The following is a 22,990-nucleotide window of genomic DNA, read 5'->3' as shown; positions in this document are numbered from 1 at the left end:
TAAAGACAGACAGTGTTCCTATGCGAATCAATTTAAACGATCGGAAGCATCTAATCAAGTAGCAATAGCAGAGGTTCAAGGACTGTTGACTTGCTTGGTGAAATCCAGTTTGCGCGCAATCGAACGGGCCTTGGAATCCGAATCATTCGGGGATGTCAACTTTCGCTTTAATCGCCCTTTTGGAGGAGCCGCTTTAACACCTGGCCCAGTGGAAGCCGGATCTGCGTTCCCATCCACCTCGTCTAATGGCCTGGATGGTTGTTTGGATATTTTAGGTAGCTTAGACGGATGGGTGGGATAGGGCATGGCAGTGAAGTATGGATGGTTGAGTGCCTTTGGACAGTGAACATTGAGAGAACGTCGAGTATGTAAAGGAACAGACCTCAATTGAAGATATTCGCTTCCTGGGTTCGTACACGAGGCATCGACTGAGAAGATTCAGGGCATCCGCAGAAGCTGCTGTGAAAAGATCTCGAAGCGGTGTTTTGGGGAACTGGCCGACTGGAACATAATCTGGGAGCTTGGTATGACCCTATGAAAAACAATTTGTCAAGTTTTTTTTGAGGGTCAGCGTTGTAAGACAGGCGAGGCATACGGGCCAATCTTGTTCGGTAGGTGTTCCTAGCGCGCGGAAAATAGTTTTGAGCTGGTCCATGTCACTTTCACCAGCGAGGTATGGTGTTCGCAGCATGAGTTCAGCGAAGATGCAACCGACAGACCAAATGTCTACAGCAGAGCTGTAGTACCGAGATCCGAAGAGTAATTCTGGTGGACGATACCAGCTGAAGGAAAGAAGTCATGAAAAGAAGGGGCGAAAAAAGAATCTAGTCATCTACCGAGTAATGACCTGGCAAGTCATCTTGAATCCAGGATCCGCGAAGTCGCGCGCCAGACCGAAATCAGCTATTTTCAGTTCTCCATTCGCAGCAATAAGCAGATTGTTGGGTTTGAGGTCCCTGTGCAATACGAAATTTCGGTGACAGAACTCGAGTCCCCGGTAGGTCATGGCCATCCAGCTTTTGATATCTGCAGGAAGGAATACGAGTGTTCTGTCCTTAATGATCATTTCGAGATCAGAATCGAGAAATTCGAGCACAAGATTTAGGTTCGTTTTCGAGGAGAATACGTCTAACAACTGTCAAAGTCGTTCACATTTTACGACGCCTGGATGCAGCTTTGGCCGCGAGCCAACTGACCTCGATTACATTCCGGTGCTTCAATTCTCTTAAATATTTCACCTCTCGTATTGCGGACATGTCCAACCCATCTTTGAATTGGCCAACCTTGATTTTCTTTATTGCACACTTCCGACCAGTGGCGAACTCTCTTCCTAGAAAACCAGATAAATAGCGGCGCGAAGGATACAGGGGAGGATACTTACCTCTGTAGACTACAGCATAAGTTCCCTCTCCAACTTTTTGCTCCTTGACCCTGTTTACGACGATATATCATGGAATGGAATGACGAAGGAAATGAATTTGACTCACCAACGTTTTTGTCGGTCGGAGTTTTCGCGCTCTACAGCGTCCATTTCATCATCAAAGGGGGGAAAGGAAAAAGACAAAAGAAACAAAGGGATCAGCAATTGACTAGTAAGTGGGACAAAGGGATCAAGTACACAACCACAAGTTAAGCGAAATGAATACAATGACTACGACATTTCCTTTTTTGTACATCCATACTTTGACTTCAGACTCCAGCCACTATAAAGGGTTCTTCTGCCGGAGACCATGTCTTGCATCTTCCCCTCTTTCTTTTCGCCGTGAATATTTCCCAATCATGAACGTCCAAATTCCTGGACCCATTGATTTCTTCCGCTCAATAGCTGGGCAAGCAACGCCCGCGGATAAGGACTGGGCTCCTTCCAGTTCGTCGCTGCCGACCGGTTTTGATATTGGCGAGTACTCCCAATGGGTTGCTTTCCGGGACTCTCAAGACTTCGACAAATTGGTGGCCGAATCTCTATCTATTCACTCTGACACTGTGGTATGGTTTTCTTCCTCGCAGTACGAGTCTGGTTTTAAACTCATACGGAATACAGCTGGGCGCAGTCGCAGACATCAGACGTTGCTTAGAAGCAATGCGAAAGTCGCGGTCGACCTACCATGATTCCGACAATCGGAATGCTCGCCTCAAGTTTTTTGATAATGCTCCTATAAGTATTAAACGGCTCTGGGATGCCCGTATGGTAAATAATATCTCAGTCTGGTCTCTCACCACGATGCCCTTATTCTCGCCAATAGAACTTCTTTGCCGGAGAGAAAGAAATACATTCTTGCAAGCCGCAAACTTCTCGGATTTACATTCGCGGTTATATTAGCTCGATCCTCGATTCATGTTTGATCGATAGACGAGACCAGTACGCGGATGCCTCTAGTTTATTCTTCATATGAGTATCTGATTGTTTCCTCAGATACGTCTCTATAAGCTCCAATGCTATCGATCTCTACTACTGGCTATACCTAGTTTCTGTTGAAACGGAGGAACGTCAACACCCCGACTGCGAGTTCTCAGAGTCCGTCAGGAAAGTGCTTGACTTGGAAAAGATGTGGTCGAAAGTTGTCCCTCAGTTATTCTCAGACGTCGACGTTCAGGCTTTTGAGAACCGCCTTATTATTGCTTTGGCGCCCAACCCTAAACCCCTTATGGTTGCAGATACTGCCCATGTCCTATACTACATGAGCCCGGAAATAATCGGTCACATCCGCCCATACGTCTTCAAACTTTTCGTGTATGCCGTCCATACAGCCTTTAGAAATCTTCTCGAGGGTGGTCAAAAGTCAACGGAAGCGCATGAGACAATCGCGTTGACTGTACTTACACTACAGTGAGCTGTATTTCGTTCACGGCGGTTCACGGACGTACTGACCCCCTCTAGTGGGTGTCGGAAACGTCGAGGAGCCCAATTCATTGAAAACCTTTATCAAACCTCAATACCTTCGAACTTGTCGATGTTCCAATCATTAGCTGCCAAACTCGTGCACCCAAACGTCATGATCGAGGTTATCATTATCTCCGCAATGACCGCTTTCAACATGAGGAATAAAGGTGCAGGGATTGATTGACATAGATTACTTCAACTTTCTTACTTTTATCTACCAGCCTGCCTCGATTTCCTGTGGGACAACATCGAGTTCTTTTGCAGTAATGCAGGACGGCGCCTACAACTTAAGTTCACGGACCACCATAAGGCTCAGCTCTCGGGATTTTACACGCGAATATCTAAGCGATTCCCGACTCAGGGTTCTTTGGAGAGTATCACGGCCCTACAAGCCCTCACTGCGGCGTTCGAATTAGAACCAAAATCTCTGCCACCCGGAATTGAGTTTGGGTGTTTCAATCCTACATGTCGGTCCTCGTATTTGGTTCTGCAGCCTCAGGAACCTGGTTCGTTCCAAAAATGTTCTGGTTGCAAGGCAGTGCGGTATTGTGGGCCTGAATGTCAGAACAAGTGAGTACACTCGGTCGCGGGTCAGACCAGCTGATAAATCTCTCTTCTCAAGGCACTGGAAGGCCCACAAGCCGGTGTGTACATCAAAAGCATTGTCATCGTAGATTTGGGTTTACGATTAGTCTATCCAAAATACACTCAATTCTGTACCGTTATATACGATGCTCGGAATTACGTAATCAACGCTTTGTTTTTTCCACTTAGGATGTCCTCGACCTTGAAGGGGAAGGGAAAGGAAATCGAGTCCTCATCCCAACCCAATACCCCGATAGTCCCGCCTTTGCCCAATCCAGCAACAGGAAGCGCAAATCCTGCGGCATCGTTGTCCTCTCTTTGGGCGTACTTGACTCCAGCTCTAGATCATATCGTCAAGAGTCCTACAAATACTCCTTCTCGTGCACCGGCTATCGACATGGAATTCTATGCAGGTGTTCATTCAGCGTGTTATAACTAGTACGTGAATCTTGTTCCGAGTCTTGTTTTGCTTGTTTTCGTTGAGATGGCCACTCATCCTCGTCTAATTAGTATCACTTCTCAGGCAGTAACACATAACATACCCCCTTCGCGAAAACCCTCTTCTCCTTCAAGTGAAATCACATCGACAACGTCCGCAGACCTCTATGACCAACTCGATAAATATTTCGCCGATACCACTCGCGAACTCCTCCTTAGTGCCCCTCAAGATTCCGATTTAATCCATTACATTATTCCATGTTTTAACCGATACTCTGCCGGCGCCCAATCCGCCAATAGACTACTCAATTATGTCAATCGACACTATGTAAAGAGAGCAGTGGATGAAGACCGCGGTTGGCTCTCGATCGGAGATGTATTTGAGCATGTCGCCAAAAATGTCAAGGCAAACGATACCAGAGAAGAAATTGCGAGGAAGATCAAGGAAAAGAGGATTGTAGAGCTGGGTAAATGGGGGTATACCGAAGGTGCAAAGGGCGAAGGACTGGTGACGCTGGCCGAGGCGGAAGCTTGTGCAGAAGCGGCGAGTCCGGTGGATAGGATTGTACATATCTCCTCTCTTGCTCATCGAAGGTTCAGAACGGAGTTCATAGAGCCTCTGTTAGCTGTTCCAAAGATGAAAGGCAAGAAGGGGAAAAATAAGAAAGGTGCTGGAGGAGGAGGAGGCGGCGGGATTAATGGCGGCGGTTCGTCCTCTCATTCCAATGGATTTGGACCTCCTGGCCCCAAAGGTCGGCTAGCACGCGCCGTTAAAGAACTACTGGAATCGGAGGGTGATGACGAGGAAGAAAAGTGCCGGTGCGCGGTGGAACTCGCGTCGGTGTTGAAGAAGGTTGGGGTTAAGCCTGATCATCTTTTGAGGAAGAAATTGGAAAGGTTTATCGCATCCAGGGTATCAGAAAATGGGAAGGATTAATATTCAATTCACAGGACATTGTCTCTCCGGATAGTGTCATGTTTGCCCTTGACTGCAGGGCCGATCTCGTTTCGCAATCTGTATTCTAATGCACAATCCAACATTTACATTACAGCGGTTTGTGAAATGGTTGCGACGCGCGGGAAAAGTGACATGTAAATACACGAAAAATAAAAGAATACACTTAATTTGTTTTCAACTTGTCTGCAGCTCTGCCACCATATCTCTATATGGTTTATCGACATATTGACCCAGGCATCAAGCAGCGAGCACTGGAATTGCTCAGAGAAAGTTGGCAACTCGAAGACGTTGCATTGGTGCTCGGAGTGGACCGTGCAAGCATTTACCGCTGGCAACGCAAATACAACACTCATGGCCACGTTCAACCCCCCATCGTCACTACCGGTCGCCCGAGAATCATTCCCCCAGCTGTTGCCGATGAAATGAGCCAACTTATTTCAGAGTTTCCAAGCATTTACCTCGATGAAATGGTCAGCTGGTTGGCACTTAACCCCAATGAGGTTTCCCCGGACATTATCGGACATTATCGGGCGGTCTTTGACTTCGAGTGCTTGTCCCGATAATGTCTGATACGGTTCACTGAAGTCGGAAAAAACCTGAATGTTGGTCTGGTTAAGGACCCTATCCGACCTTATCAGACGTTGTACGACAGTATCGGACTCGGCTTTCTGTACTAATTTTTCACCCATAAATTCACGATTTTTTCAATTTTTTCTAATGTTGTCTGAATTATCAGATGCTATCATAAACAAAACAGATTTATACGATTTGATTGGAACCCTGCTCTGCATCATCTCCGTTTTGCCATCCCCAGTCTATTCCATCAACCACGACAACAGCGTACAGAGTAGGGCGAAAATAGACAGATAGGTGGGAATGCATAGATTAGGGAGACGGAATGGAGAATAGAGGAACAGGGAACACAGGGAGGGAGCCCATGCAAGGGAAGGGTTGGATCGGCGAAGCCATAAGGAGCGTGTGGACACACAAGTAGGCGCATGAAGAACGGCATCAAAACATCCATCTGTTGTGGAGTAGACGACAAACAAGTCAGCGCTGGGCAACCCACCAACAAAAAAGAAAATGATCACTCACCAGGATAACAAACAGCCGCTGACTCTGGAATATCCTCGCCTTATATGCTTCAACTGCTAAACTTATGCACCACAGCTGAACGAAGAAATTCATACCTATCTGCGCAGCCAACTATCCCGAAATCTACAGAAGTTGTTAGCATGAAGCGGCGCATCTTGAGAGTCGAAGACACATGGTTTTGTTTCTATCAAAGAACATTCACCTTGTTCATAGTTCCCAGTTACCATCTTGCTAGTCTTCTCCCAAGAATCCCAGGGGATCTTAAGAGAGGGGAAAGGAAACAGACAAGAAGCGAATGGAAGAAGGTGGTGGTATGAGGAAGAGTTGCGCGGCACGTTGGTTAGGGCAAAGGGTTTGGAAAGACCTGCTATTCCCACGCACAGACTATGGTTTGAACTTAGACAAATTTTTGGCGGCTGCCCACTGTACTTAGAAAGGGCGTTAGATTGTTTTTTTACTCACCCGGGCATGACTGGAGAATTCTGTGCGATGGATGCGGATTCAAAAGAAAGGTACGACACATTACGACGTCATTGTCACCATGTGTCCGAATTTTTCAGAAAAACTCTAAAGTTCACTGGATTGGAACGATAACGTCCAATAATGTCCGATACTGCCCACGGACATCTCACTGGGACTTAACCATGATCTCTCCATCTCACTCTCAGCACTCTGCCGCACACTTCAAGACCTCTCTTTGGATAGGAAGGTGATGGCAAGGACTTGTGCACAGCGGGATGAAGGCCTGAGGAATGAATGGATGGATTTTGTCCTCCGGACATTTACTGCAGACCAGTTGGTGTTTCTTGACGAGTCAAGCAAGGATGGGCGCACGATTTGGCGGAAATTTGGCCGATCTCCTTGTGGGAAGAGAGCTGTGGAGGTTCAGGACTATGACAGAGGAAACCGCTATAGTATTTTACCAGCATTATGTCTTGATGGATACATTGCGTTGCGGGTTGTTGAGGACTCAGTGGATGGCGAGGAATTCTATGATTTCGTAGTCAATGAAGTGGTACGTCGCATCACTCTTTCCTGGACCTCTCGATCACTAAAGTATCTTTATAGCTGCCCAAGATGACACCATATCCAGGTCCCTTCAGCGTCATCATCCTCGACAACTGCAACACTCACAAGAGCAAAGCCCTTCGAGAGGCTGTTGAAGCATTTGGCGCTATTCTTTTATTCTTACCATCATACTCTCCTGACTTCAATCCAATTGAGGAGAGCTTCAGTGCAGGTCTGCTCCCAATCTTCTTCTGCAAACAATCAGTTGACAGCTTTACAGTTAAAAGCTATCTCCGACGACAGTTCTGGAAGCTACAGGACAGTGAATTCCCCGAAATTGACCTCATTGAGGCTTGTATGACTGCAGTTACTCCAGAGAAGGCATGGGGATGGTTTAAAGATAGTGGATACGTTCATTAAAAGTGGTGATACTAATACGAGATATAACAATGACTAGTTACGTCTCTCTCGAGACCAGTGTCTATACTTGTCAAGAAACCTCTTCCAATGTACGGGCTTGATTCCAGCCTTCTCCCAGCCACCATTGTCAACGTAACTAAGCTTATCACCAATGCGGAAGCCAGCATGAACCTCCAGATATGCTGCAATGCCTGTCTCGCCAAGTCCCCTTTCACGACACCAGTCATTAGTATTGATTGGGTTGTTGTTCTTTTCGGGACTATGAATCGGGGGACTGGATGATCTCATAGACTTGGTGGCAGGCGTTGACGGTGGCTGAAGAAAACCAGGTCCGTATGGTGTTCCTAGATAAGGTCCAGGAAAGTAAGTTGGATATGGGGGCATCATGGGTGGCACTGCCGAATATGGGGCTGAATGATAACTGGTGAACGTTGGTGCTGGAGTTGCTGGTATAGTTGGTGGAGCTGCTGGAGGGGCTGGCATTGGATCCCAAATTGTCTGGTTCTGCTTGAAAAAGACGCTGCCTAGCGGGGGCAAAAGGTAGTTGGTTTGGTTACGGAACTTTATAAAGCAATCAGATCTTGAACAGTAATAAACATCATAACTTACTATAGCTTGAGCCCATACTTTGAGCCGGTTGTCGTTTAAGTCAAAATGCCAGTCATGAGCGGGGTAATGAAAGCAGTGTCGGTCACTATGCAGAGTACAGCTGCCATGGGGATACATCTCTTTTAGTTTGTCAACAATCGGCTTCAATCTGGTATCAAGGTTGTGCTGGAATCATCGTCAGTCAGCACTCGCCGAATGATGGAATGCTTACAAAGTTGCCAATTAGGGAATCCATGTTTGAGATGGTTGCCTCGGCAGGTTCAGGAGCAACATAGTCTGTTGCCCATGGCTAAAGCACACTTGAGGTTAGCAAACTGGGGAGAAGAACAAAAGAACACACTGGAAGGCTATTCCCTGGCCTGAGTGGGCGTCCCATAGTAATCATGACTTTGCACACCGCTTTTTTGTCATCGACGAGAGCCCGAATGTCGTCAATCATTGAACTGAAGCCCGCATTGTCCATGATTGGTAATCCTGCACCTGTCTTCTGACCTTTTGACCTGACTGACTTTCCATCTTTGGTGAAAGACCACGACATTGACGCAATGGCGAGATTCTTGGGATCACTATGCACCATGTCAGCACATGCCTCAAGAAAGTCTTCATAGGTATCCATGTTTGTCAAGTTCCGAGGGCCAAAGAGTTGAGATTCCTCCATAACCATCTTAGGAGCACCACACTTTGACTTCGTCTGCTCCATCTTCATTTCTCCGAGAACCTCAACATATAACTTTACACAGAATGACTCCGAGGGCTGCGGCTGCTCCTTACGTGGCCGGCCGCGCAAACGTTTCATGGGAACTTGAATTTTTCGAGGTGAGGTTATGAGTGAATCATCTGAGCCCGACAGCGACAATGCTTCATCTCCACTAGTGATTTCCACTGGGCCATCTCGGTTAGGTGAGGGAAGATTTTTGATGAGAGTACGGATACGCTTGTGAAATTTTGGAAGTGGTGGCAGTGACGAGACACAGATAGCAGGGGAATTATTGCTGGACTGTCGGGTTGGTGTATGAAATGCAATGGGTGAAATATTGTAGTCGGCTTCGTGGTCAGACCATAGGACAGATGGCTTGGTGATGATGGAGGAGGGTTTCTTGGGAGTGAACTTGGCAGAGAAGATGTCTGGAGATTTGGGGGCAGGACCAGCAGGTGGAGATGAACTGATATTGATAAGTGGTGGCTTCTGTTGTGCTGGTATCTTGATTTTTATTGATTCTATCAGCATGTCAGTATATGCTGGATATTCAGAGACTGCTACGCACTGGAAGAGTTGGAGTGGGGGTTGCTTTTGCGTGTTATCTTTTTTTTTTTCCCTAGAAGGGAATCCGAGTACATGTGAGTGATTACACATTCGGAGAGACTCTAATGAACTACCTTTGCCCATTAGAGGTGTATTATGATAGAATGAGAGGTGTAGAAGGAGTGTAGATAGCGAATGTAGTGTGTATTGAAGAGAAAGAAAATTGAGTGTATTCTTTTATTTTTCGTGTATTTACATGTCACTTTTCCCGCGCGTCGCAACCATTTCACAAACCGCTGTACTTTGGAAAGATTTCGTGGCGAAGATGGCACCTGGGTTTGTCTCCACGCAATTAACGTCGTATTTTATTCATACGTAAGAATTTGGAAAGGATTTTTGAAGTCAAAAACAACGACGGCGTTCGCATGTATCTATTATACAGGAGTGATGAGGAATAAGGGAGATCGAAGGCAAAAGAAGCATTCAGCAATAGGTGGAAGGAAACACATGGAGAAACAGTACATTAATAATCCTGAACCTAAGTAAAGGACGGACAGTAAAAGTAGCAGACAGAGAAGGATAAGAAAATACCATTACAAATCCGGGAGAGGGGACTTTTGGAAACCCCGTTTATCCTTGCATTGGAAACTACCTTGGGTTCTCACAAACGCTACATTTAGTCGCTGAGGCATCACTCGAGCACCCACACAACTGACAAATCCACGAGCCTGGTGCAAGTTTAGGTGCAGGTTTCAAGCCTGCTGCCTCAAAATCGAATGCCTTTACCGGCTCTGACTTGGGTTGCGATGATGGAGGGGTGGGTAAACTGCTATTACTGTCAGTTGCTGGGATGTCGAAGTCGAATTTAGGGAGAGAAGATATAGGAGCGCTTTTGATTTTGGCCATTGTTTCGTCTTCCTTCATTGACAGGGAGGTCGGCATTGTGAAGGTGAATATCGGTAGTGACGGGACCGGCTCATCCAGTGCAGATTGTTTAGGATCGAACTTGGAAGTCGACTCCAAAACTGATTGCGGAGAAGCAACAGTTGGGGATGAGCGGAGAGGAGCGGCGGTGAAAGAGAACGGAGATGGAGATGATGACGACGGGAAGGAGGTCGACGAAGCCGGCGGTGTATCAGCTTTGAAACTCTGCCTTAACTTCGATGGTTCTTTGGGTATGCTGATAGATTTGGGCATTCCGAAAATGTGAGGACCTGGTTTGGATGATAGCCCATGATTAGAGAAGGAGAATGGTGGTTTTCCCTGAATACTATTGCCGGGCTCAATCACCTCCGAAGGCTGAGTTACTGTTTCACTGCTAGAGAGTTCATCTCCAGCAATTTCCTCAATAGTCGGAACAGATTTGAGGGTGTTTGCCAAGCTTTCATGTCCATTGGGCTTAGACTTCTTGGGGATTCTAATCTTCTCCTCTTCATCCTCAACCTCTTCAATGTGAGCCGCAAAACGGCCAGTTGCATTGGGTTGTGTCTCGTGGGTGTCAGAGGGGGGAGGCGACTGGGAGGTCGATATCCTGGAGGTGCCGTTCACTGATCCGTTACTCAAGTTCGCTGGCGGACGAGAACGCTTGCTTCCCTAAACAAGCAAGTCAGCAAATCAAAAGTCGCTAAGCAAAGGTGAGAAAAAAACACCTTTGGTAAGGTAGCCTCAATTATCGCTTGAGCAGAATACTGCTTTTCGACTTCTTTCTGCTTCTGCGTCTCCTTTTCTCTCTCCGCCTCTTTCCTAGCTTGTCCTTCTGGCTCAGCACCGTTCACGTCCACCTTGGCCTTACCGGCGCGAATTCTCCTACTCCTTGGCTTTGCTGGACCAGTAACCTTCACAGGACTAGCCGCTTGATACGGATTACTGACTTCGAGGTGTTTGCTGGTAGTCACTTGCGTGATAAGTTCAGACATGAAGTTCGCGGCTTTCGTACGTTTCTGTGGGGGGGCCGGTGACCCTTCCCCGTCTGAAGTTGATGGAGATGACTGTCCCCATGCCTGTCTCAGTGGAGATGGAACGACTGGTGTTGTTGGTTTCTGAATGGCCGAGGTTCGAAGGCCGCCTAGGGATGAAGGAAGGGCGCCGGATACTCCATTGCCTCGACTAGAATCCGGCGCGATGCCGTTTACACTCGGCGTCGGAAGTGGTGGGGCTTGTGAGGTCCTTGTTGGAGAGGGTGCAGGTGCAGGTGAACGTGTATGTGCTTGCGTTGAGGTCGCGCCGCTAGGTGATGCTGACGACGTTTCAGCGTCGGCCCCTACACGACGTCGCTTCGTGTCTGTTTTGACCTTTTCGGGACTTTCCTTCAACACCAAACGTTCAGAAGTCGCCCGTGAAGAACCGAATGCCGGAGATTGATAGCGGTTACGGCTTCGAGGTTTGGCACTGCCGCCACCTTGCCATCGATAAGTACCATTGGGATTATGCTTCAGAAGCTTGGGTACTGTACTGTTGGATATTTGATTGGGCGTTTCCATTGGGGTAGAAAATCGGAAGGGAACTGAGGTCGAGTTGGTTGAAGCATACAGAGGTGAGTTTCCCCGCTGCGGTGTCGAGGGAGTGCTACTCGAAAATCGGAAGGGCTCACGCGTTTCAGCTACATAAAGGTGTCAACATTGAGGTAAAAATCTAGGTTAAAAATGACCAACCAGTGCTTTTTTTGAGTAAGGATATCAGTCCCTCGGCTTCAATGGAACTGATTTGTCGATCCCGATGTGAGTCCAGGAAAGAGGTGACTATATCTATGCCCTGTGAAACGGAAGTAGGTTCGACAAATAGGTCCTGGTTCGCCTCAGGCTGTTGGGCCACCGAAGGTGGAGGGAGAGGATTGCCGAGTGTCTGTCGAGTCGGTAGAGATGGATTTTGGCTGTCAAGGGTTTGCGTCTTCAGTTTTCGAGAAAGCTATAAGTCGATAGTGAGTGTGGCCGATTGAGGAACCAGCTGTCAAACAAGCATGGAACGCACTTGATGTCCGCGTGTAGAGAGCGCTTCTGCTGGCGACTGGCCGTGTTCTTCAGGATTGTAATCACTCTCATCTGCATCTTCTGCCACGATAGGTATCTCTTCGCAAACGCGAGACTTGAGAGGATTCAAATAGCTAAGAATACTTGAAATGGACCATGACTGCAGAAGATCCTCAACCGTAAGCCTAACAAGATCATCAATTCGGGGGAAACGTACTGATTTCTTCGACGGAGGTCTGGCATACGGTGAAGGACGAGCCCCAGAGCGACTCGCTCTACGAACAGCGCTCATTACCTCGAAAAAGTGTTGTCAAAGGAAAAATCAAGGCTTGAGAAGAAGGTTAAAGTACAAGGCCGGCCGCTCACTTGGCCAGTGAGAGGTACTTGAGGGCAGGTCAAACTGAATATCACGTGCACATGTCACACATCCGGTGTTCGCGTCACATCTTTCGAGATCACCCGATCCAACGAGGAGCAACAAGCTCATTGTTTAAATATTCTCATTCATCATAGAACGCGTCGAGAATGCCTGAAAAAGTTCTTGAGACGCCCTACCCGGTCATTGACATAGACCCCCATTTCACCAGGGTGGTTCGCTACTTCCGGCCCTCCGATTATGCTACCTGGGCCGCAGGAACTGTCGCAGTACCAGGTGCCCTGCTGCTTTGGGGTACGTCGTATACGTTCTGAACACTCGAAATATCAGGCTCATGAAAAGAATTTCTCCTCAGAGTTGGCCGACCCCCGGAAAATAACCGTGAAACAGATGGAAGCTAGTGGATCCGGACAGATGCCCTCTGGGAGATATGCTATTGGAGATGCTGCAGCCGTTGTCACAAGAAGAATGGTTACTGGTATCAAAGTCGCCTCTTTCATTGGTTTCTGTGGAGGTTTCCTTTTAGCATACCAGAACTCGAGCAGTGTGTACCGCTTCTCTGAAAATGACGGGGTTTCACGACTCACTTATTTTATGCAGAACGGTTCTGGGGATGGACAGAAAACAAAAGAGAAGAAGAGATGGATTTCGAAGAATTGAGTCAACGTGCAAAAGGAGGAAAGCCTTTGTATGGACAATCACACCAGCCAGAGTGGGTGCAGGGTGCTGCTCACAGGAATTCAGTATTCTCTCAGCTCAAATTCTGTGCGTCCCCGTTCATTTTTTCATTAATTTCTTCTCAAGATTGTCTGATTTTGTTGACGTGTTGGTTCACAGCTGCATTCCCATTGTAAGTCTCTCTCCTAGACCACACTCGCAGAAAGCTTATTCTCTTCAGGTTCAATTTTGTTAATCATCCCCACCACGGAACGGACCCGGCAAAATATGGAGTTAACTTGAAATCAGAAACTTCTACAGAAGAATCATAAACATTTCCATCAATCTAATCCTTTGCAATTCTACTGTGTTTGCCGCTATGCGAGCTGGTGATGAAAGTCATGCGATGAAAGTCGTTTCCTTGCGTTTCCCCTCTATTAGCCTATTCTCCTGTTTCAATTCAGTCCAAGATCTACGCCCGGCCCGTCATTTTTGAACATGCCACGCACTTGAAACAAACTATGGACGCGACACGATCCTGCCACATGGCATTCCCTTTCTTACTCATCTACACTCAATCTTGGAGGCGCAATGACTGATTTTACACTATTCAGCTGATTGAGTGACCCTTGCTACGTCGTTGTGAGTCTGATAGAAAGTTGAGCTGTCAATTTTATTTTCGATCTCCTATTAGTCCAGACACATGATCCCCTCAATACATATTTAGCCACCGACATCGCCTTTGACTGTGCTAACATGTTGAATACCTCCACATCACATCGGTGGGCTAGAGTACGAACCTCGACGACGACCATCAATACTAGCCCTCGGTTGGGAGCTAGCCTAATCGTTCCTCAGCTCTATCTTTCCGACTACTTCACCGCACAAGACAGTTCACAACTTTCAAGGCTAGGAATTACTCATGTCATTTCCGTGTTGGAATTCGATGTCCAAATTCCAGAATTCATACACGAAGGAAACAGGATGCATATAAGGATTGCGGATAGACCAGATTCCGATATTCTGATACACCTGGAAAAGACAACGGAGTTTATTCGTATGGCCATTAAGGAGAACAAGGACAATTGTGTTTTGGTGCGTTACAAGGACAGAAGTTGTAAGAGGGATGGTCCACTGAACTCTTTGGATCTTAACTGTAGGTCCATTGTTTCCAAGGTGTCAGCCGAAGCGCAACGGTTGTATGCGCCTATCTTGTTGCAACCGCAGGCATGCGAGCTATGCAGTCCATCGGATTCGTACAATCCAAACGCAAGGTTGTCTGTCCCAACAATGGGTTCAGACAACAATTGGAGATGTACATGTACAGCAACTATTCGGCTTTCATGAATCCGCCGAAAAAGGACGTTGGATCGGAAGGTATCACTGCAAGAATACGAAGTTTGTCGAGCCATTCTGACAGGGCGAAAACTGAAGACGTTCCGTAAATCGTTAGAGAGCGGTATCAGACACGTATGAATGTGCCTTATATATTGAGATTGAACTACAAGTCTGGGTTGAGGTCCAGGTCCAGGTCAAAGAATTGCGGTTGAGGATCGCGCAAGTCGTGCCTGTAGGGATTTACTCCGTGATGATGCACGTCTGGTCCTCTCGGAGAGACAGTCGGTGCTGTTGTATATAAATGAGGTGAGAGCGTGGTCGAGATTGGGAGAGAAAACTACCAAAAATTTCACCTTTACCGACGGAATGGGTTTCACCAAGCAATCCGAGGGGTGCTTCTGCGTTAAGGTGACCTTTACGCATCTTCTCCTCATTTGGGAACGGAGGAAAGAATAGAGGCGGAGGCGGTTGACCTGGAAGATTTTGGTCGGGCATATTGGGTGGTGCAGACGTAAATGCACTGAGACTTTGTGCGTAAGATAAGAGTTCAGGATATGGAATGGATGCTGGAGAGCCTTTTTCAAGATGTTTTCGATCGTGAATCAAGACGAAGAAACGCACCCTTTTTCGCCTGTTCTATGGTTTCTATCCTCTCGTCTCCTTCTGAGATGAGCTGCTCCAATTCTCTTTTCTCAAGCTCAAGCTCAGTACATATCCGCTGCCACCGTTCATCCAAATCCAATATCTCTGATTTTAGTGATTCAATTCTACGTTGTTTCAATTGGTGTCTGTAAGTGAGATTCACGGCAGCGGAGAGGGCCTGATCGCACGCGAGCAACGATGAGACAGGTGGTGGTGGTTGTTTTTGTGGTGCGGAAAGTGAGAGAAACAGAGCTTGAGATAGCGTTTGAAGCTCATTAAGTGGGCCGAGGAGAATCGTGGACATGGAGGTCGCATCTTGTTGAGCTAAACTTGAAGTAGCAGGCACGTTGAAGATGGACATGATGGTTTCTGCCAATCGTTGTCCGATAGCTCGGTCCGATGGTCCGGTGAGATTTACTCACTGAAGTCTGAGTCACTCCCTCGAGGCAATTTGTACCCTCTATAGTGATCAGACCCCTCACAAGGTGCTCAGCAGCTACAGACGGCGGAATTACTAGTACAGGGGTTTCTTGCACTTGCCACCACGTACTCTATCAGAAGGGTCTCCTTCACGATTCTAGCAGGGGGATACGACACCTTCATCGCCGTCTATCTCTTGAACCCGTCAAATGCTTCTTCAACAGTCTCTGCCCGGCATGAAAGTGGTACCAATGCGTCTTGGATTGACGCACATCCAACGAACCACAGTGTGTTCTAGAATGTCAATGCTTGTTTCCTTTCGTTTCAGTTATGTGGCGGAATGCCTACCACTTTTCAGTGCTGTAAACCAAATATCCCCTGGTTTGATCTGCTCGTTCACCACAACACCTGATGGTGTCATTACCGGCCCCTTCCACAACGCGTCCTCTGGCGGAAATCGCCCACCTCACCTCCTTGCGCCTTAAACAGGCGAAGTCGGAGTCGTCAACTATGACACAGGAGATGGAAAATCTGTACCTACTACCTCTCCCTTGATCTTCGCCACCGATATCGCATCAGCGATCACTTTTCCTGCCCCCAATGGAGGTCTGTCACACCCGCACATGGTTTATGAACATGGGGACGAGGTGTTGATACCTGATTTGGTGAGGAACTTACTCTATTTTTCACCCCGGCATTTATGGCTAATGGCAGCTGCGATGTAGGGAAGCGACAAGATCTGGAGACTTCGAAAGAGTAAGGATGACGAGAGGTGGCAAAATTTTGGCGATATCCTCCAACCTCTTGGTAGCGGTCCGAGGCATATTGCTGTTTATGGTAGGCCGTCTCTCGTCCCGAAGTTTGTCTTCCCTTCGTTTATAAGGCCTTTCGACATCTTGGGCACTCGCACCCCCAACGTCAGGCATCACGTGCGGGTTTCCGCCCAAAGCGGAGCCACGTGATGGCCGCCTACAACCACTAGCGACGAAATCTCCAAGACCCCTGTACATGATCGTCGAGCCAAAGTTTACGGGTTGTGTTAGCGGTTAGGTGGTGAGGGGTTATGTTAGGGGTTCGGGTTAGTGGTTAGGTTAGTGGTTAGGTTAGCGGTTAGGGCTTAGCGGTTAGGGATTCAAAGGTATGCGAGGGGGTCTGGGGGCTTGCCCCCAGTATCAGCTTCATGTATGTACTCTATATATTCCAGTGTTGAAGTGCTATTTGTAATGGTGATGATGGTACAGTGGATAATGCTACGAATTTATTGTAATGACTTACCTGTGGCATAGGGTTCGAATCTCGCTTTTACCATCATTTTAAATGTTCCAACTCGTAACTTAGTGATTTTGAAGTGTAAACATTATCTCACAATCACGTTTTTCAGCTTTGAGCGCCGAAACTCGCACGTGATGCCTGATGTTGGGGGTGCGAGTGACCAAGCTCCTTTCGACAGAGGATCGTCTCTTCACGGTGCACGAAGTGTCCTCCACACTCACGATTCAGAAATTTCCAAAGTTGGGCTTTAATGCAACCGCGCCACTCATCGCAAACGTATCCATAATACCGAAAGATCTCCGTTGGGTTCGAAATGGGCTGGAGCAGAAGAAACGGAATATCGCGAGTGATCCTTCCTCCTTGGGCCCCAGAGGTGATTCGACCGCTATCTTTGAGTATGTTCGGAAGGGTACCCAACGCGAGGGATTGAGATTGGTCAGACAGGTGTTTACAGGGTTAAATCAAATCCGTGGGATGATCATGATGATTGGCCTGGAGGAGAACGGAAGTGAGAGTTACCTGATTGCGGCTGGTGTAGCTGGGTCAGCTGGCACGATTGTGCTTGAACGGGTCGACGGGGGTGCTGATTTGAAGGTGGTAGCGAGGAATACAGAGATTCCAACAAGAACCGCGTTCTTGTGGCTCCAGCAAGTCACTTACTAGAGCAGCATCCTTCGACATGTTTCAAAAATGTGTTACTCTTCCGAAGAAAATGTAGTCAAATGTCTTTCACTTCTATATCAATTGCCAATGACCATTTACATTTTGTTCTCGTTTAATCATGACACGTACTTCCACAATTTGGCATGTAGAATACATTTGAAATTTTTCAAGGCGAGTCAAATGACACTTATAATCGAGCGCTAGCACACCCAAAGTTTAAAAACTTTGGGTGTGCAGGTGTAGCAATCGGCATTTTAGTTCATTGGCATTCAGATATTCATATCCAGGGCTCACCATACACATACACTGGCTCGCACTGTTTTCCGACTTTTGAGCGTGAAATTCAAATTGATTTTTCGCATCACCTGACCCCAAGTTGCGCATCACGTCCGCATACGGTCAACTTACCAGTTCTGAGGGTACCTATGCCACTACAAGACCACCAAAGAGATTCTAATGGTGAAGCAGAAATCTACGAACTCGGTGAAAACGGAAGCATTATAGATACCCAATCCTGCACTCCCGAATACACAAAACGATACGTCGATGGTAGCACAATTGACTGGTTCTATGAAGATTTCAAGGAACAAGAGAGGGAAGAGAGTCAGAGGTCACTGCGAGGAGCGCGTGGAATCCTCGTGCCGTTTTTTGATTCGATGAGGATGTGGTTAGTGGTCGTTGGGACAGGAATCGGAATTGGATTAATTGGTGCTTGGTTGGATGTTCTGGTGAAATGGTGCGAGAAATTTGAATTCTAAGAGAAAATTCATCGTATTTGATCTCAGTTAAAGGCTTTCGGATCTACGTGTAGGAAGATGTACAGTGGGATTCTTCTACAATTCTGTCAGCTGTTGTAGCGGCTTAAAGCCTGGAGAATGCATGGAGTGGCAGTCGTGGAGCGAATACCTCGAAGTGAAACACATTTTTGCCGAATCGTTCCTGCAAATCTCAATTTACGTCTCGTTAGCCGTATGTATCCATGCTCGATGTTGTTCACACCTTGATAACGGCTGTATGTTTATACAGATCGCGTTGGCAGGAAGTTCGGCCATACTGGTGAAAATCTATGCGCCTTAGTGAGTGGCATGATTGATTTCGGTTGCCAGGTTGGAAACTCTGGATGTTAATGGTGATTTGGCTAGTGCATTTCATACAGGGAGTACGTCCATGTTATATCTTGTACTGTCGCTTATCCTCACCACTGGAAAAAGTCCCGGAAATCAAAGCTGTACGGCACTTATCATTAATCCCTCACGTTCCCTGGGGCTGAAAAACGATTTTGGGTCTAGATTCTACGTGGCTACGTTCTCGATGCCTTTTTGACACCCTGGACGCTTTTGATAAAGGCCATTGGGCTAGCACTCTCGGTGTCATCCGGATTGTCGTTAGGAAAAGAGGTAAAAAGCCTCTTTCGTCATCGAAGGCGTCCTGAATTGATCAGCCATTAATTAGGGTCCTCTTATACATGTCGCATGCTGTCTAACTTTCCTGCTCACGAGTTTTTTCAAACAATTTGAACGTAGTGAAGGTATGTCAACTCGTGTCTTATATCTTGTGTTTGATTTTCGAAACGTCTGCTGCCAGGTCAAAAACGTAAATTATTAGCAGCGTCGGCTGCAGCGGGAGTCTCCGTGGCGTTTGGAAGTCCGTTGGGTGGTGTTATCTTCATTCTTGAAGGTCAGATTTGCTTTAGATAATTGGGAGTGAAACTGATCATGTCCTTATGATATCAGAACTAGACTCCTTCGCTAATGATTCGGACGTTATGTGGAGGGGTTTTGTGGCTTCAGCTATTGCAGCGGTAGTTCTTCAATACATGGATCCCTTTGGGACTTCTAAACTGGTACTTTTTCAGGTGGGGCGCCGAAATTCAACCATTCTCTAATCTTTCCTACTGACTCAGGTGCTTGAAGGTGACCAATAATAGCGACACGTGGAGAGCCTTTGAGTTGGTGCGTTGAAGCCTTCTTTGTTTTCCGAGGAAATTTGATGTTTGAAGCACAAAGGTTCCATGGTTGGCTCTAGGAGTCATTGGGGTATGTGTGCGAGATTACTAGAGAGTTAGTTTTCTTAACTTTGATTCCTATTTGGCAAGGGAGTACTCGGCTCGCTTTTGATAAAACTCAACGTCCAAGTCGCGTTATATCGGAGGAATACCTTTTTGAACGATTGGCCGGTTTTAGAGGTCGTCGGTGCGAGTGCTATAACAGCTGCTATAAGTTATTTGGTGGTATTCACTCGGTGCGTCAGGTCACGCGGAAGTCAGTTTCTTGTATGGCGCTGCTGAATGCGTCGCACAGGGTCCAGTCTTCTGAATTAGTGGCAAATCTCTTTCAAGAATGCAAACCTTTAAAAGTCGATTATCATGGACTCTGCAAGTACGCAGTCGAACCGTGTCTTTTCTCCCTTTTTTGACCATCCACAAACTCAAGTCCCACGGCTAACGCAGAAAACATCTTTCTTCTTGTGATAACGGCTCTTCTCAAGATAGCGTTTACCGCTTGGACCTTTGGTATTATGGTTCGACTACTTTGTCTTTGTCTCTAGTCAGAACTCATCGATTGCAAATAGGTCCCCGCTGGTATATTCTTGCCAACGATTACCATTGGCGCTTGCCTTGGGAGGGCGGTTGGAATATTGACGTGAGCCCATGAGGGATCTCTGTTTGACTGAACTTTAGCTTTCACGCTTGTTTGTTTAGTCAGACAACACAAACCGCGTACGCGGGTACCTGGATTTTCCAGTCTTGCCCACCAGAACCTACGGTGCGATGCGTTTCCCCCGGGTTTTATGCTGTGATCGGTGCGTCTGCGATGCTAGCCGGCGTAACGCGCATGACGGGTACGGGATGTTTATCTCCCTCTCGCTCGAATGTTTTCTTATCCTGTTCTAGTCTCTCTGGTGGTTATCATGTTCGAGGTAAGTTCGCGTGTTGTTACAAAGCAAAGGAGTTCAAACCGGAAATCATCACAATCTAGCTGACCGGAGCACTATCTCATGTTCTTCCTATAATGATCAGTGTTATGACCGCAAAATGGGTCGGCGACGCTCTTGGAAAGGACGGTATATATACGGTTTGGATTGCTATGAGGGGTTATCCATGGTTGGCACCTGTCGATTATCACGATCAAGGGGAAAGCGCGGCAGGGATTATGAAACCCGTAGATGAGCTTGTGTTAATTGAGGATGGACAGTGCACGGTTGGGGAGCTCGGTGAGCGTCGAAATCTTTCCTTGTTGTTGTACAAACCCAACCTGTTTTTGTACCCACAGATGATATGATCAAGACACATCAGTATCAAGGTTTTCCTATCGTAGAACAACGGCGACTTGTTGGATATATCACAAGAGATACGCTCAAGTGTCACATAGGCATGGCTTTTTTGTTTCATCTTTACGTTCTCTTATGTTCTTTCAAGGTCGACACTTGTCGAGCGAATCTCGACTCGGGAGATGTTCGTTTTCGAATAGGAACCACAATGGCGATGCCATCGACTTTTCGGACGGTTTGGAGAAATCCATTCTCCATCTGCGAAAGGAGACACCTCAAGAGTTGATTGTTAGGATATTTCAAAGGACGGTATGTTTTATCTACTCTCGTAACATCCTAGCATCGTCTCAAGGGCGTTGCGGACTTTTAGAATTTCCGAGAGATACTTTTTACCGATCGTGGATATTTGGTTGGGTTGGTGACGAAGAAGGATATTGTCGCGTTACTTACGATGCATTTTCCACACACCGGATCGCTTTCGTAGACTTTAGCCTATATAAGGTTCCCGTTGTTACATTATATGGGCATATCTAGGCCGAACAAGTAATATATTCACATTCACTCAAGTATTTCGAGAATCCCAGCCGTTTACGGGCTACTCGCATTTCTTAGCCGCTCTTGGCCCTTGTGGAATGAAAGCTAATAAACGGGACGCGCGTGACAGCTGTACTTCCAACTTCAACGCGACGTACCTTTAGAACCCTATTTTCATCCCTTTAATATTTTCTTACCGTCATCACTCGAAATGCCAACCTACGACCAAAACGATGTGTTCAGCTCGACATCCCAATTCCTATCCCCTCCCAAGTCGACACTGCAAAAGGTTTCTTCACGCCACAACTTGAAGAACAAACGATCCAGTTCCTCTCTACACGGCTCCTCTAGCTTAGCTCATTCGATGGAGGAGGACGCAGCAGGAAATGGTCGGTTTTCTTTGGCTCACGAGTTGGCGGTAGCTTTGATGCCTGAACCAAGTGCTGGGTCGAAATTATTAGCTGAGGAGTTTGGGATCGAGTATGATGAAGGTGCTGAAGGGATCGATGAGGACGGCTTCCATGAACGGGTTCAGGAGGATAACGCTACGATATCACCGTCATTTACAAATGAGCTGTCCACAATGGATGGTGTAGGGGATGCATCGTTCGACGCTATACCAGGCCATGACCAGGAGTCAACCGACGTTGATCCTGTCTTTGCGTCCCCTTCATCGAAGAGGCATAAAGTGCCCAAAGGGCTGCCTCAAGATCCAATGGAGGTCCTTGCTCAGGACCTGGAATCCACCGACAACTTCCTTTCTCATTTACGGCATATCGACTCAGAGCACGGTTCCTCGACACTGCAACTGCCTGCCTTGGAAAAGATTGCATCGGATGTCATTCGACGGCTTAATGACACTGCTAGGGATAGGGAGGGTCAAGTAAGAGAGCTTTTAGGGTATGAGAGAGAGTTTCGAAAGATTGCTGGAGAGGTTGGGGGTAACGATGTGCTTGGTCAACTGGAAGAGTTGAAAGAGATGAAGGAATTGTTGGAAGAGGATGAAGAGGTGCAAGAACCATTTAAATCGAACCACTCGCGTTCAATCTCCCAATCAACACCTGTAGACGGTTTTGCTCGTCACTCTCGAGCGGAAAGTACGGAAGAATGGAATATAGAAATCCGCAACCCTGACTACGATGCAGAAGATGACACCTCCGAGCTGGCACCCACACCGATTAAAGATACCTTCCCCCCGCCTCCACCGCTGAAGGGTCCTCCATCTCCAGCATCGACGGTGTCACAACTTGCTCATCTACGTACTATCAACACGTCTCTTGTCACCACATTATCCACGCTGTCAGAGCATGCCCAGATCAATGGTGCTGCGACAACGGAGGCAGGTCGAAAGATACGTGCCCTTAAGAACAAGATTGGAACCTGGCGAACAGACTGGGACAGTGCGGAGCGTAGTCGGATTAAAATTGAACGATGGGAAGCAGGAATACTAGATGGCTCGGACAGCACGGAACCCTCTCCCTCACATACCCCGTCAGCTTACAAGAGGCTGGATGGAAGGGCAATTGTCCAGGAGCACTTGCAAGCCTTTGAACGTGCACTCGCCGATGCCGGAATGAGGACGAAGGCCATTATGGCATCATGATAACCATTCTTC

The 22,990-nt window shown here is 47.2% G+C and overlaps 12 protein-coding genes across 13 annotated transcripts; 7 read left to right on the top strand and 5 right to left on the bottom strand.

The window, feature by feature from the left end:
* Positions 1-75: 75 nt before the first annotated feature.
* Positions 76-1,603, bottom strand: CRK1 (cyclin-dependent serine/threonine protein kinase; the record flags this gene model as incomplete). Its single annotated transcript, XM_043152362.1, has 7 exons — positions 1,488-1,603; positions 1,382-1,431; positions 1,197-1,330; positions 837-1,135; positions 596-782; positions 383-532; positions 76-333 (listed from the first exon to the last, which is right to left on the bottom strand). The coding sequence occupies exons 1-7, from the start codon at positions 1,529-1,531 to the stop codon at positions 76-78; spliced, it is 1,122 nt and encodes a 373-aa protein (XP_043010448.1). The 5' UTR covers positions 1,532-1,603.
* Positions 1,604-1,779: 176 nt separating this feature from the next.
* Positions 1,780-3,065, top strand: E1B28_007607 (uncharacterized protein; the record flags this gene model as incomplete). The annotated part of the gene is made up of 5 exons (XM_043152361.1): positions 1,780-1,986; positions 2,042-2,188; positions 2,244-2,359; positions 2,414-2,827; positions 2,879-3,065. The coding sequence occupies 5 exons, from the start codon at positions 1,780-1,782 to the stop codon at positions 3,063-3,065; spliced, it is 1,071 nt and encodes a 356-aa protein (XP_043010447.1).
* A 374-nt stretch (positions 3,066-3,439) lies between these two features.
* E1B28_007606 (uncharacterized protein) lies at positions 3,440-4,841 on the top strand (the record flags this gene model as incomplete). Its single annotated transcript, XM_043152360.1, has 3 exons — positions 3,440-3,451; positions 3,504-3,904; positions 3,977-4,841. 3 exons carry the CDS (start codon positions 3,440-3,442, stop codon positions 4,839-4,841), a joined length of 1,278 nt encoding a protein of 425 aa, XP_043010446.1.
* Positions 4,842-7,418: 2,577 nt separating this feature from the next.
* On the bottom strand, positions 7,419-9,381 carry E1B28_007605 (uncharacterized protein; the record flags this gene model as incomplete). Its single annotated transcript, XM_043152359.1, has 6 exons — positions 7,419-7,946; positions 7,995-8,159; positions 8,206-8,283; positions 8,335-9,212; positions 9,260-9,310; positions 9,372-9,381. 6 exons carry the CDS (start codon positions 9,379-9,381, stop codon positions 7,419-7,421), a joined length of 1,710 nt encoding a protein of 569 aa, XP_043010445.1.
* A 504-nt stretch (positions 9,382-9,885) lies between these two features.
* E1B28_007604 (uncharacterized protein) lies at positions 9,886-12,495 on the bottom strand (the record flags this gene model as incomplete). The annotated part of the gene is made up of 5 exons (XM_043152358.1): positions 9,886-10,830; positions 10,887-11,836; positions 11,889-12,141; positions 12,205-12,363; positions 12,421-12,495. The coding sequence occupies 5 exons, from the start codon at positions 12,493-12,495 to the stop codon at positions 9,886-9,888; spliced, it is 2,382 nt and encodes a 793-aa protein (XP_043010444.1).
* Positions 12,496-12,654: 159 nt separating this feature from the next.
* Positions 12,655-13,778, top strand: E1B28_007603 (uncharacterized protein). Its single transcript, XM_043152357.1, has 5 exons — positions 12,655-12,873; positions 12,935-13,123; positions 13,180-13,344; positions 13,417-13,429; positions 13,478-13,778. The coding sequence occupies exons 1-5, from the start codon at positions 12,729-12,731 to the stop codon at positions 13,566-13,568; spliced, it is 603 nt and encodes a 200-aa protein (XP_043010443.1). The 5' UTR covers positions 12,655-12,728; the 3' UTR covers positions 13,569-13,778.
* Positions 13,779-13,986: 208 nt separating this feature from the next.
* Positions 13,987-14,681, top strand: E1B28_007602 (uncharacterized protein; the record flags this gene model as incomplete). Its single annotated transcript, XM_043152356.1, has 2 exons — positions 13,987-14,331; positions 14,397-14,681. The coding sequence occupies exons 1-2, from the start codon at positions 13,993-13,995 to the stop codon at positions 14,679-14,681; spliced, it is 624 nt and encodes a 207-aa protein (XP_043010442.1). The 5' UTR covers positions 13,987-13,992.
* A 56-nt stretch (positions 14,682-14,737) lies between these two features.
* E1B28_007601 (uncharacterized protein) lies at positions 14,738-15,577 on the bottom strand (the record flags this gene model as incomplete). The annotated part of the gene is made up of 3 exons (XM_043152355.1): positions 14,738-14,862; positions 14,928-15,140; positions 15,196-15,577. The coding sequence occupies 3 exons, from the start codon at positions 15,575-15,577 to the stop codon at positions 14,738-14,740; spliced, it is 720 nt and encodes a 239-aa protein (XP_043010441.1).
* An 85-nt stretch (positions 15,578-15,662) lies between these two features.
* On the bottom strand, positions 15,663-16,681 carry E1B28_007600 (uncharacterized protein). Its single transcript, XM_043152354.1, has 3 exons — positions 16,178-16,681; positions 15,985-16,116; positions 15,663-15,930 (listed from the first exon to the last, which is right to left on the bottom strand). The coding sequence occupies exon 1, from the start codon at positions 16,644-16,646 to the stop codon at positions 16,341-16,343; it is 306 nt and encodes a 101-aa protein (XP_043010440.1). The 5' UTR covers positions 16,647-16,681; the 3' UTR covers positions 15,663-15,930; positions 15,985-16,116; positions 16,178-16,340.
* A 368-nt stretch (positions 16,682-17,049) lies between these two features.
* On the top strand, positions 17,050-17,571 carry E1B28_007599 (uncharacterized protein; the record flags this gene model as incomplete). Its single annotated transcript, XM_043152353.1, has 1 exon — positions 17,050-17,571. The coding sequence occupies one exon, from the start codon at positions 17,050-17,052 to the stop codon at positions 17,569-17,571; it is 522 nt and encodes a 173-aa protein (XP_043010439.1).
* Positions 17,572-17,949: 378 nt separating this feature from the next.
* Positions 17,950-21,364, top strand: E1B28_007598 (uncharacterized protein). 2 transcript variants are annotated; one of them, XM_043152351.1, is made up of 21 exons: positions 17,950-18,307; positions 18,363-18,540; positions 18,598-18,647; positions 18,714-18,730; positions 18,783-18,799; positions 18,861-18,968; positions 19,024-19,099; positions 19,156-19,248; positions 19,305-19,426; positions 19,485-19,523; positions 19,578-19,607; positions 19,667-19,812; positions 19,872-19,949; positions 20,004-20,091; positions 20,143-20,213; positions 20,273-20,412; positions 20,465-20,490; positions 20,550-20,784; positions 20,844-20,942; positions 20,990-21,150; positions 21,212-21,364. In XM_043152351.1, the coding sequence occupies exons 1-21, from the start codon at positions 17,997-17,999 to the stop codon at positions 21,323-21,325; spliced, it is 2,199 nt and encodes a 732-aa protein (XP_043010437.1). In that variant the 5' UTR covers positions 17,950-17,996; the 3' UTR covers positions 21,326-21,364. The 2 variants fall into 2 exon arrangements, with proteins under 2 accessions (XP_043010437.1, XP_043010438.1); XM_043152352.1 differs by having other exon boundaries at positions 18,357-18,540; positions 19,305-19,372.
* A 222-nt stretch (positions 21,365-21,586) lies between these two features.
* E1B28_007597 (uncharacterized protein) lies at positions 21,587-22,978 on the top strand (the record flags this gene model as incomplete). Its single annotated transcript, XM_043152350.1, has 1 exon — positions 21,587-22,978. The coding sequence occupies one exon, from the start codon at positions 21,587-21,589 to the stop codon at positions 22,976-22,978; it is 1,392 nt and encodes a 463-aa protein (XP_043010436.1).
* Between the last annotated feature and the right edge of the window lie 12 nt (positions 22,979-22,990).

This window comes from Marasmius oreades, chromosome 4 (assembly GCF_018924745.1).
Source record: "Marasmius oreades isolate 03SP1 chromosome 4, whole genome shotgun sequence".
Taxonomy (NCBI): Eukaryota; Fungi; Basidiomycota; class Agaricomycetes; order Agaricales; family Marasmiaceae; genus Marasmius; species Marasmius oreades.
The sequence above is the reverse complement of the archived record's forward strand: the minus strand, read 5'-3'. Positions and strand labels throughout refer to the sequence as shown.